A 13163-nucleotide genomic window follows, 5' to 3' on the forward strand; every position below is an offset into this window, starting at 1 on the left:
AGAGCCCCCCCCCCCCCGCGCTCCTCCCCACACCTCCTCCAGCTTCTTGGCGTTTCCCGTCACGAACACTATCTTCTTCCCGGCCAAGGAGGCAGCCATAGCTAAAGCTGGTAACCGCCCAGAAGCCCCAGAAGCTCGTCTCGAAAGGCGGAACACTTCCGACTGGAGGCGGAAGTAAGTACGTTTCCGGCCAGCCCCGGGACGCTCGGGCTGCTTCGACCTCGCAGCTCCCTCTGACTGCGGCCCAGTGGCAGCCGCAAAGCCGCTCTCCCGCAGATGCCTCCGCGCCGGGTGGTGCTCGAGTGGCCGGGGCTTCCCAGGTCCGGAGTGTGAGGTGCAAGGGACACTCGGGTCTCGGGTAAGAAGAAGCTGTTCTCTCCTTGTGTTTCTTCCTGTGTACCTTCTCCAGGGACTTGGACAAGGACGAAGATGCGCCCTTTGGACTTCTCCAGTGCTGTCATGGAGAACTATCACCCAGGCAGGGGCTCCCAAGTCCAAGTCTTCATCCTGACCTACACCTTGCCAAGCAGCTCTGATCTACTGGACGGTGAACTCACAGCCTACCCAAGTCATTCTTTGTCCATCTCCTCGGCTTGGGAGCTCAGTGTTTCCACTCATTTTCTCTGTCTCTATCAAATCTCTTTCCTCCACGGCGATTCCTTCAGCCCATCTTTGCATTCTGAACACAGCAAAGACGATTAGTGTGCACTATTGGACCCACATGTGAGTGGGGTCTTGCCCTTCAACCGACACCCTCATTGGGCAAGCCATCTGTATTTCTCTTCCAGGAACTCTGAAACTGCAGAGGGTAGCCTTTTTTTTTTTTTTTTAAACGAGTATCCGCCTACCTGAGTTTACAGCCACCACGTGCCTGCAAGAGGGGCCTACAGGAACCTAGGGAAGCCAGAAGAGGGCATCAGATCTCCTGGAACTGGAATTACAAGTGGTTGTGAACCCATGTGTGTGCTGGGAATTGAACCCAGGTCTTCTGCAAGAGCAGTATGTACTCTTAACTGCTGAGCCCACTCTCCAACCACAAGGCCTGTGTTCTTAACAAGCTCCCCAGTAATTCTAATGCTCACCAAAGTGGTGACTTGTTATTGATCTAGAAACACTATTCCCTCCCTGCAAAGCCCTTGGAGGAGTGGCCATGAGCTTTTTGGCAGACGGAGGCTTGAAGGGTAAGTTTCCCAGAGGATCCTCATAAGACCAAGTCTCCATTCTTTCCTTGATCTCTCTCAGGCAGCTCAAGCACCAGCTACTCCAAGGAGCCCTTCTGTGTTGGCTCTTACTTGCCTTTACAGCACTGGTCTTCCCTAGGATGTCAGTATTTCCAGGAAGATGTACATTTATGATTCTCTTTCTTCCTCTACAAATCATGATGGAAAAACATTTCTTTTTTGTCCATATCTCACCCTTAAGCCCCAGGGCATAGCATATAGCAAGTGGTAACAATACAGCTGATAGACAGCCTTGGTGGTACATGCTTTGAACCCCAGCACTTGGGAGGCAGAGGCAGGTGGATCTCTGTGAGATGGAGATCAGCCTGGTCTACATAAGGACTTTCAGGCCTGCTGGGGCTGCATGGAGACCGTGCCTCCCCCCCCTAAAAAAAAAACAGCTGAGGGGGCTGCAGAGATGGATCTGCAGTTGGGAACACTAGCTGCTCTTGAAGAGGACCCAGGTTCAGTTCCCAGCACCCATGATGGCTGACACCGATTCATAACCCCATTTCCAGGAGATATAATGCCCTCTTCTAGCCTCCATGTGCATTGGATGCATATCGTGCTCATATATATATATATGTGTATGAGTGTATTGCCTGCACATATGTGAGTGCACCCGTGTCGTGCAATGCCACAGAGGTCAGAAGACAACTTCAGATTCCCCTGGAACTGGAGTTAAGGACAGTTTGTAGCTGCCATGTAGGTGCTGGGAATCGAACGGGGACCTCTGCAAGAGCAGTCAGTGCTCTTAACCACTGAGCACAACTGGAGCTACAGGGAGACCCTGTCTCAAAAAGACCAAAAAAAAAAATAAAAGATATACTTTTAGTATCCCATGTTATCTAGGGCTCATGAAGAGAGAAGCAAATAAATTTGATTAAAAGGCGAAACCAATATTTCTGAATTCAAATTCCCAGAGTTTCCAAAATTGTCATTAAAGCATCTGATGAAAGTTGGATTATTTGGGTGAGTGCCACAGGCTTCATGGGGTTGCCAAAACATGAAAGGATGGAATACAGATTGCAAGTGGGAAGTTTTGCTATAGGATTTTTCCAGTCCCACTCCCAGGTTAGCCCAATACTGTCTCAGTGCACTGTGAGAAGTCTAGCTACTCCATGGTTTGCCGAATTCAGCTCCATCTTCCTTCAAATATTTTCTCCTTTTACTACAACTGGAATCTTCCCCTCAGCACTGTCCTCCCCGACAGCACCCTGGCTTTCTCCCCTTAAGTAACATGAACAGAGAAACCAAAAGCTGGATATCTTGGCTTTCTCCCACTCAATTCACAGTTCTTCGCAACCAAACTTTTCACCCCACGGAAGCTGTGATGTGTTCAGGGATACAGAACTGCACACATTATCTTCCTTGGAACATCCATTTTTCTTAAACGGTTTGAAGTCAGGGATAACCTTATTTTTATATAAAATAAACATTATGGAATAAAATGTTTATCCATATAAGCTGTTAAGATAAAATAGGAGACTTGGAAGGTAACTCTTGTTTGTAAGTGTGGCAAGTGGGCCATATGTTCACTGTACGCTACATTTTTATGGTATTACCATGTTTGTTTTTGAGGAATTCTGTTGGAACTTTGAGTTACTACTTACCAAGAGTCTAAACTTCCAGTGCCTCTGAGGCAGAACCAAGTAATCTGCCTTGGGGTGCAATTCCTCTGTTCCCACCTGTCTGCTTCCCTATGCCATACCTAAATCTATGAATTGAACACTGTCCTAGTTTGTTTCTCCATTGCTGTGACAAAACACTCTGACCAATACCAACTTGGGGAGGAAAGCGTTTATTTAGCTTACATCTCCCAGGTCGCAGTTCATCAGGGAGCCCAAGGTAGGAACTTAGGGCAAACCTGGAGGCAGGAGCTGGAGCACAGGCCATGGAGGAACACTGCTTACTGGCTTGCTCCCCTGGCCCCTGCTCAGCCTCCTTTCTTATGCAACACAGACCTACCTGCCCAGGGGTGGCACGACCAACAGTGGGCTGGGCCCTCCCACATCACTCATCAAGAAGATGCCCCTCAGACATGGCCACAGGCCAGTCCAATAGAGCAAATTCCCCAATTGAGGCTCCCTCAGCCCAGGTGAGTCAAGTTGACACTAAAGCATCCAGAACATATACCTACCACAGAACTTTAGGGTCAGCTGATGTGGGTGCATGTAGGATAGTTCTCAGGTAGAAAAAACACATGCTTTTTGTAGGAGTTCTATTTATAGCAACACTGTGCATGCTATTGAAATGATTTATTCCTTTGAGACCAGAAAATTGCGAGGTGTTTCTAAGTTAGTGTAAGATTTTTTTTTTTTTTGGTTTGTTTTTTGTTTTTGTCTTTTTGAGACACCGTCTCCCTGTAGCCCCAGCTAGCCTGGAACTCACTTTGTAGACCAGGCTGGCCTCGAATTCACAGAAATCTGCCTGTCTCTGCCTCCAGAGTGCTGGGACTAAAGGCATGCCCCACCATACCTGTAAGTTTTTAGGTTAGGATTACCCCAGCTCACTAAAGATGCAAGCATGTGGAGGCAGAAAAGAGTTTTGAAATACTGAAAAAAAAATTTTTTTCTCAAACTGGTAACCAAAAAATGACTAAGAAAATTTTAGTGCTATATTTATCTGTCTGTAAAGATTGGGAAATTTAATATAACACTAGTTACAATCTCCATAAAATTACCCTAAAAGAAGGACCAGCAAGGCCTGGAAAGATAGTTCAATCAATAAAGTGTTTCCCGTGCAAGCATGAGGACCTCAGTTTGATCCTCAGAACATGATGTAGAGCCTGATGAATATTAAGGAAAAATAGGAACTTTAAGCCTTGTTTTCTCTTTGTGTCTCTGTCAGCAAAGTTCAGCTGACAAGTTTGTAGTTAGAACACTTACAGAGATAGCTAGAACCTCTGGCCTTATGTCCCGATGAAACTTCCTCAATTCTCTGTCTCAGATGGAGAGTTCTGCAATGACTTTCAGACAGGAAATTTTCTTTAACATTTATTTTCTGTCTAAATTTATAATAATTTGCCTAAATTTTGAGACTGTACTGCCAGCCAATCAATATGTAAGTTTCCTTCTCACTGTAACTCATTGCCTAAGGTATAAAAACTATGTGCTACTTTCCTTTGGGTCTAGATTTTGGGGCTTGAGCCACTGGACCAGCTGAAGCCCAAATAAAATATCTGCTTCCTGGACACTCCCAGTGTCCTGCCTGATCTTTCCCACAACAAACCCACATAAAAAGTTCACAGTATGGGGCTAGAGAGATGGCTCCGTAAGAGCACATACTGCTCTTGCAGAGGACTGCAGTTCAGTTCCCAGCACCCATGTCTGCTGGCACACAAATGCTTATAAATCCACCTTCAAAGGATCTGATGCCCTCTTGGCTCTGTGGGCACTCGTACTCATACGCACAGACACATACATATACACATAATTTTTATTTATTTTTGTCTTTTTTTTGGTATTTTTGAGACAGGGTCTCCCTGTAGCCCCAGCTGTCCTGGAACTCACTATGTAGACCAGGCTGGCCTTGAACTCACAGAGATTCACCTGCCTCTGCCTCCCGAGTGCTGGGGTTAAAGGTGTGTGCTACCACGCCTGGCAGTATATCTTTTTAGCTTTGAACTTTTTCTTTTTTTGAGACAGGGTTTCATTATGTAGCCATGATTGGCCTGGGACTCACTATTTAGATGAGGATGGCCTTAAACTCATAGAGGTCCACCTGCCTCTGCCTCCCAAGTGCTGGGATTTAAAGTGTGCATCGCCATGCCAGGAAGTGCCTGAGGAGACCAGGAGAGGGTGTTAGCTTCCCTGCAGCTAGAGCTGCTGGTGGCTACCACTGAGCCATCTCCTCAGGCCCGGCATTTAACTCTTTCTCCAACTATATTTTTAAGTCAGCTGTCTTCATTTCCACAAGGGTAGAAGTGGCCTCTAAGAGACCATTTGTGTGAGTCGACATGGCCCTAGTTTGTCCTCATTTGCTTCATGCTTCAGTATAAACAAAGTAGAGTCTTTGTTTGCATGTTGGCAAAAACAAACCAACAAAAGACTCCTCTAATGCCTTTCCAAATATCCCATATTCTTCCTAATGAAGTGATACTGTTATAATACAATATTACAGGGATTGGGTTTCCTGCGTAAGTTCAAAGCAGCTATTGAATTACCTGAGGAGCCCATCAGGTTAATCAAAGGGGTTCTTTCCTTGACTTACTAGAATAGGAGAAACAAACAATAAGCATAAAACTGATTGTCCTGGGCTATTGAGCTGGCTCAGTGGGTAAAGGTATTTGTCATACAAGTCTGACAACCTGACTTCAATCCCTGGAACCCATGTAGAGGTGGAAGGAGAAATCTGATGCCATAAAGTTGAGCTCTGACCTCCACGCATGCCCACACATTATGCCTAGATACACAAAATAAATCTTAAAAAAAATTGATGCATTAACATGTAAAAATTAAGACAAATTTGTATATAATTAATTTACAGGTGCATACTTATCTAGAAGAGAAAAACAATAGCTGTCAATAGTGATAACTTTTCTTTTCTTCTTTTTTTTATTTTTTTGGTCTTTTTGAGACAGGGTCTCCCTGTAGCCCCAGCTGACCTAAACTATGTAGACCAGGCTGGCCTTGAACTCACAGAGATTCGCCCGCCTCTGCCCCCCAATGCTGGGACTAAAGGTGTGTACCACCACGCCTGGCTTTAAAAACTCTTTTATTTTTACTATTATTATTACTTATTTTTGTCTTTTTGAGACAGGGTCTGCCTGTAATCCCAGATGACCTGAACTCACTATGTAGACCAGGCTGGCCTTGAACTCACAAGGATCCGCCTGCCTCTGCCTCCCAAGTGCTGGGACTAAAGGTGTGCACCACCACCACGCCCGGCCTTATTTTTGTCTTTTTTAAAAAATATCTCATTGAGCTGGGAGTGGTGGCTCACACCTACATAGTATGTTCCAGGACAGCTGGGGCTACAGGGAGACCTTGCTTCAAAAAGACAAAAAAAAAAAAGCTATTATTTTATGTATGTGCGTGTATTGCCTGCATGTATGTAAGTGCACCCGTGTTGTGCAATGCCCACATAAGACAGAAGAGGCTGTCGGATCCCCTGGAACTGGAGTTTACGAACAGTTGTTAGCTGCCATGTGGGTGCTGGCATTCAAACCCTGGTGTCCTGCAAGAACGGTGTTCTTAACTGCTGAGCCATCTCTCCAGCCCTTATTTTTGTCTTTCTGAGACAGGGTCTCCCTGTAGCCCCAGCTGGCCTGGAACTCACTATGTGGACCAGGCTGGACTTGAACTCACAGAAATCTGCCTGCCTCTGCCTCCTGAGTGCTGGGACTAAAGTCATGTGCCACCACATCTGGTGTGAATGAATGTTTTACTTACATGTATGTGCACCATGCACATGTAGTTCATCCACACACAAACATGTACACATGCATATGCACAAACACACAATGGACCAACAACCACTTTACAAATAATTTAGAATATCCAAAGATAGAAATTACAATAATCTGGGGTCTAGAAGGATGGTTCCGAAGTTAAGAGCATATACTCCTCTTATGCTGGGCATGGTGACACACGCCTTTAATTCCAGCACTTGGGAGGCAGAGGCAGGCGGATCTTTGTGAGTTCAAGGCTAGCCTGGTCTCCGTTGCAGATCCAGGCTAGCTGCAGCTACAGAGAGACCCTGTCTCAAAAAGACCAAAAAAAAAAAAAAAAAAAAAAAAAAAAAAAAAAAAGAGTGTATATACTGCTCTTGCAGAGGACCTGGGTTTGGTTCCCAGCATCCACATAGGACAACTCACAACTGCCTGGAACTGGAACTCCAGCTCCAGAGAGATCTGAAGCCTATGGCCTCAGAGGGGAACTGCACTTTACATGAACATACCTACACACAGACACATACATACACATAATCAAAAATAATAAAAATACAGGGCTGGAGGGATAGTTCAGCAGTTAAGAGCACTTGGCTTCTCTTGCAGAAGGCAGGGGTTCAATTCCCACAACCCATATGGAGACTAATAATCATCCAGAACTCCAGTTCCAGGATTCCAAAGCCCTCTTCTGGCCTCTGTGGGTACATACATAAAATAAAAAATAAATGAATAAACAAAGAAAAATAACCAGATGTGATGGTGCATGCCTTTAATCCCAGCACTCTGAATGAAGAAGCAGGTGGATCTCAATGAGCTAGAGGACAGCCTGGTCTATATAACGAGTTCCAGGCCTGCTGATCTTCAGAGAGACCCTGTCTAAAAAACCAAAACCAAAAACAAACAAAAAACCCAACTCAACATAATTGGTAATCAGTGTTTGATCTTCAAATGGGAATCGTGTATATACTGCTCTTGCAGAGGACCTGGGTTTGATTCCCAGCATCCACATGGCAGCTAACAACTGTCCATAACTTCAATTCCAGGGCATCCACACTCTCTACTGACCTCTGTGGGCACTGCATGACATGGGTGCGCTTACATATATGCAAACAATACACTCATACACACAAAAATATAAAAGTATATATAATGGAGAGTGCCCCCTCAGACCCACCCCCCCACCCCCACCCCCTCTGAGAAAGAGCTGCCCTCCACCTAACTCTGGAAATCCCCTAGATTGTTCGAACCCTTTCCTGGTATATCTCTTTATGGTTTTTATGGAAATGGTCCGGGGCAGAAGAGGAAGAACATTCTGCCCAGGTAATCTAGCCAATGGCTGTATAAGGTAAGGCTCTGGAAATCAGCCCTATATTGTTCAAACCCTTTCCTGGTACATCTGTTTACGGTTGCTATAGAAATCCCCTGCTCTGCAGTTTTTGTGTTTAAAAACCCTACATTTCGAGGGCCCTGGGTCACAGTGTAGCTCCCAGGGCTACCTGCATCCCCAGCCGGTAGGTTTCAATAAAGCAGTTAAGTTCTCCTGAGTCTCAGTGTCCCAGTGGTCAATTCAGGAAATTTTTCAGACCCCAAACATATAAAACCAAAACAAAAGTAGGGCCCCTGTACTCAGTGGTAGAGCCTTAACATGCATAAGAACATGGGTTTAATCTCCAACACCAAAAAAATAATAGGAGCTGGAGATATTGCTTAATGTTTACAGCACTTACCTAACCTGTGGAAGGTTTATCAATACTGAGAAAATTATGAAATATTCCAAATTTACAGAAAATACTGAAATAGATGTAGCAGATATATTAATACACATGTTGCCTTTTTTCTTTTCAGTGCTAAGAGCAAACTAAGCCTTGACCATGAGCGTTCCACTGAGCTACAACCCCCAACCAGGCTATTGTTTTTTTCAAACCCTCCTTTTTGTCCTTCTATTTCTCTTCTTTTTGGGGACAGGGTCCTGTAGCCCAGACCGGCTAAACAGCCTAAAATGACCTTGAAATCCTGACCCTCAGGCAAATAAAGGAATTACAGACCTATGCGCCATCACGTGAGGGGGCAGGGGCGTTGGGTTTGGCGCTGAAAAACTACGGCCTCTAGGCGGGGCGGGGCGGTAGGGGCGGAGCGTAGGGGGAGGAGCGTATTGGGCGCAGGGAAGGGCTGCGCGGTAGTGGGCGGGGCCTGGGCGACCCGGGCCTCCGGGACCGCTGGCCGTTCTTGAGGCTGTCGTCATGGTGGGCCCCTTGGTTTACTTAGCGGCCGCGGTTCTGTTGATCGCTCTCATCCTCTTCCTGACTCGCCGCCGGGGTCGGGCGGCCGCAGGTAGGTGGTGCCGCTGTGGCAGGGCCGCTGGGGTCCAGTTCTCAGAACTCCGGGGCCTGGGCAGGCCGGCTTTCCGCACCATGTGCGCATGCGCTGGCCTGCCTAGCTGTGTTGAGCTTGCAAGGGCCTAGCGGAAATGCGCATCCGCGACCCGGAATAGGTCGCCGCGGTAGGACTGCGGAGGCAGAAGCCCCTACACTTATTCCCGCGCTAAACGAGGGCCTCACCCTCCCTTCTGTCCCTGACACGTCATACTCAGTGGTGCCCTGCCCTCACAGACACTTTCATCTGCCGGAGCGCTCTGCACCGGTAGGAGAGGCTGCAGGGTTCCCAGTTCCTCCCAGTGTGCTCTGCTTTCCTGTGAGTTGGAAGGACGGTGAGGTAACCTCAGGAAACGTTGAAGGCCTCTGCTGCCTCGCCAGAGAGGACACTCATGCTGCCTTGGCCTTCCCTAGGATCAGAAGACCGTGTCATTGGCCGGACACAGAACAGATAACCTATTAGCCCTCCTTCCTCACAGTTCTTGTCAGCAGAGAGGGTTCTGTGCGTCCGTCTGTTACCTTAGCCCATAAAGCTCCTCTAGAGCGCCCCTATGCCCCAAAAGGAGAGGAGAAGCAGGTAGCCGACAAAGATTCCTGGGACGGGAGATTCAACCTCTGATTGTGAAATGTAGTCTCTGGTTGGGGTGCCCCAGAAAACCCTAACAGATGATATTAAGCAAGTAAGAAATGTATTCCTAAGCGGGGCGTGGTGGCGCACGCCTGTAGTCCCAGCACTTGGGAGGCACAGGTAGGTGGATCTCTGAGTTCAAGACCAGCCTGGTCTACAGAGTGAGTTCCAGGACAGCTGGGACTACAGGGAGACCCTGCTTTAAAAAAAAAGAAAGAAAAGAAAAAAAAAAATGTATTCTGGAGTGGGCATTGAGTGAGGTGTAGAAACCTCCGTGTGAGAGGGCCTAATAGGTCACCTGGAAAGAGGGTGTGTTGAAGGGGGAGAAAAGTATTAAAACAACCTTGCTGCATTAGGCCAGGGTGTGAGTTATAAAGGCCTTGACAGACTGAAGCTGGAATTTTATGCTGTGAGCAGCAATAGTCTACGAGGATGAGACTTCTGGGTGCTGTCCCTCTACTGTCAGGAGGGTAGGTTGCTTGATAGTTTTATGGTTCCTCCCTCCCTGAAGCTAGTCAAGAACTACGGCACAATGAGGAGCCAGTAGCAGCAGGCCAAGTGGGCCAGTCTTGGCCTCTGGAGTCTGAGGAGCAGAGAGCTGGAGGCAGGCCGCGGCGCCGGAGGGACCTAGGCAGCCGCCTACAGGCCCAGCGACGAGCCCAACGAGTCACCTGGGCAGAAGTGGATGAGAATGAGGCGGAAACTGCTATCCCAGGTGAGCGGGTCCAGACTGATAGGGAAGAGGGCTGGATTGTAGGGGCTAAACTAGATAGGGGCAAGGAGCATGAAGCCACAGAGCAGAGGGGATAGACTGGTCCTTGACTTTGGTCCTGGGGAGCCAACAGTTCTGGGCCCCAATCCCTGGTTCATTGGGCAACCCCCCCTTTTCATCTTGGCTCAGTGGGATTACTATAACCCTAGGATAAGCTTTGGAAATAGAGACATTCCTGTTAACACATAGACCTCATACCTTTACCATGTACATACACATAGCCCTGGATTGTGGTGAAGGAGCTCACTTCTCCAGTACTTGAAGGCTGGCTTGAGTCTGAAGAAAAGATGTTTGGACTGTACTTAGAAGCTACAGACATTTGAGACTTTTGCCTTGAGTCCTTGAGATTATTAGCCCCTTTGGCTTGAAAAAGGGCCTTTTGTGAATGTAGTGATGCATGTTTATAATCTCAATACTCAGAAGACTGAGGCAGGAGCATGGCCAGTTTCCTGCACCATCCCTCTGGTCTAGATTTGGGGTCATATACTCTTCCTGGTCAGGTATCAGCATAACTTTAACTTTCAGCCAGTCCTGGAGTAGTCCTGAGATTGGGGTTATTTTTTTCAGTCTAGCTCTGGTAAGATAAAGGGATGGTCAGAGGCTGAGCACAGGACACTCAGCAGTTGCTGACTGGGGAAGATGTTAGATTTAAGACTGGGATAAATTTCCCCACAAGGCCATGCTTCCCTGGAGGTTTGGCACAGAGACAGAAATCAGGGTTATCTGCAAGTACAGACACTTTTCTGTGATTCTCAGACATACAGGTATTGACATGGCTGGCCTGGAACTCATGCTGTGGACCAGGTTGGGCTTGAACTCACAGAGATCAGCTTGTCTCTGCCTCCCCAGTGCTGGGATTAAAGGCATGTACCGTCATGCCCTACTTTTTTTTTTTTCAATTGCATTTTTATTCTTTTGAGGCTGTGTATGTACATGCACATGTGCCACAGTGCAGTTATGGAGGTCAGGGGACAACTTGCAGGAGTCAATTCTCTTCTAGCATGTGGATTCTGGGGCTCAAACTCAGGTCTTCAGGCTTAATGGCAAGGACCCTTACCTGCCAAACTATCTCACTGGCCCTGACATCTTCTTAGACCTATGTATTATCTAAAGTCTCATTTGTGCCCATGCTCCTAAGCCCCCCAAGCACACGTGTACTCACATTCATACTTGTACATGCATGTACATTTATGGCAGATGCCTCTGGAAGGCAGGTGTGTGTAGATGCCTCCCTATGAAGATAGTAACAGGGATAGAATGGCTCCTCTCTGACTAGGACTTGAACTATCTTTCTCCAACCATACCCAGCCCAGGAGGAAGAAGGTGTTGAAAAGCCAGTGGAAACTCAGCCAACAGGGAAAATTGGAGCCAAGAAACTACGGAAGCTAGAGGAGAAACAAGCTCGAAAAGCTCAGCGTGAGGCAAGCAAGAAGGATGGGGCTATCTGTGAGAGGTGGGAAAGGGCCCATTTCCCCAGTTCCTGTAACGGACTCTGCCCTTGGGGGCCCTTTTTTCTGGGCTGGTAATTTCTGGGCTGGTGTGTCTGGCTTTGTCTCCTGCAGCCTTAGTCTGTGCCCTGGCCCAGGATTTGCTTTCTCTGGGGAGTAGAGAAACTAGCCAGGGATAGGGGATATGTGCTTATGAAAACTTCTGGCCAGGCAGAGGAAGCTGAACGTGAGGAACGTAAACGCCTGGAATCCCAACGTGAGGCAGAATGGAAGAAGGAAGAGGAGCGGCTTCGCCTGAAGGAGGAACAAAAGGTGAGATTGATTCCAGACTCTTGTCTGACCCATGATCAGCTAGCTGGCTACCTCCCATGTAGGTCCCCAATGCCTCCATCCTGCAAGATAGGCCATGACACTGGGTGTGGTGGCTCATACCTGTAATCCCAGCACTTGGGAGGCTGAGGTAGGCAGATCTTTGTGAGATAAAAGTCAGCTGGACTACAGAGCTAAACATCTCCAAAACAAAGCATAAGATGGCCATGGACCCTGTACAAGGGCCTGTTGTGGTTTATTTGGTCCCTGGTTTCAAAATGCCATCTGTGGAAACTGCTACTACAAAGCAGAGTTTAAACTGGAGATTCTTGTGAGTATGAGTTATGGAGTATGCTTAGAATATTTGAGGAACATTAGATAGTCAGAGCAGCTGGAGCAGAGAAAGCAAAGAGGAGAAAGGGAGACAAAGCAGTGAGTGGTTCTAGATCCTGAGGCCTTGAGGCTGTTATAGACTGTAAGAGATGGTGAATCCATTTAGGGCCTGTCATAGAGCTGGTGCTCAGAGAATAGGGGCCACCATATAAAGGTAGTTAATGAGGGGTTAGAGAGATGGTTTAAGTTAAGAAAGCTTGCTGCTCCTTCAGAGTATCCAAGTTCAGTTTTTAGCACTCATATCAGGAGGCTTGTTAACCATCTATAATTACACCTCTGAAGATCCAGTGCCACCTTCTGGCCTCTATGAACACCTGAACATATGTAGCATACACTCTAACAGACATACACACATACACAATTTTCTTTTTTTTTCAGTCTTTTTTTGACACAGGGTCTCCCTGTAGTCCCAGCTGGCCTGGAACTCACTATATAGACCACCATGCCTGGCAACCTTAAAAATTTTGTATATGGCTGGGTGTAGTGGTACACACTTTTAATCCCAGCACTTGGGAGGCCAGAGGCAGGCGGATCGCTGTGAGTTGAAAGCCAGCCTGGTCTACATAGTGAGTTCCAGGACAGCTGGGGCTACAGGGAGACCCTGTCTCAAAAAGACCGAAAAAAAGTTT

At 47.2% G+C, this 13163-nt stretch overlaps 2 protein-coding genes across 3 annotated transcripts in view; one reads left to right on the forward strand and one right to left on the reverse strand.

The window, feature by feature from the left end:
• Positions 1-169, reverse strand: part of Itpa (inosine triphosphatase) — a 17819-nt gene extending 17650 nt beyond the window's left edge. For both annotated transcript variants that reach the window (XM_008854465.3, XM_029556867.1), the window contains exon 1: positions 34-169. In XM_008854465.3, the coding sequence (XP_008852687.1) occupies positions 34-99 (66 nt within the window). In that variant the 5' untranslated portion in view covers positions 100-169. The remainder of the gene's footprint in view (positions 1-33) is intronic.
• Positions 170-8774: 8605 nt separating this feature from the next.
• Positions 8775-13163, forward strand: part of Ddrgk1 (DDRGK domain containing 1) — a 17860-nt gene continuing 13471 nt past the window's right edge. The window contains exons 1-4 of the mRNA XM_008854466.3: positions 8775-8943; positions 10124-10327; positions 11693-11805; positions 12043-12144. Coding sequence (XP_008852688.1) covers positions 8853-8943; positions 10124-10327; positions 11693-11805; positions 12043-12144 — 510 coding nt within the window. The 5' untranslated portion in view covers positions 8775-8852. The remainder of the gene's footprint in view (positions 8944-10123; positions 10328-11692; positions 11806-12042; positions 12145-13163) is intronic.

Source organism: Nannospalax galili, unplaced genomic scaffold, assembly GCF_000622305.1.
Source record: "Nannospalax galili isolate Female #2095 unplaced genomic scaffold, S.galili_v1.0 scaffold707, whole genome shotgun sequence".
Taxonomy (NCBI): Eukaryota; Metazoa; Chordata; class Mammalia; order Rodentia; family Spalacidae; genus Nannospalax; species Nannospalax galili.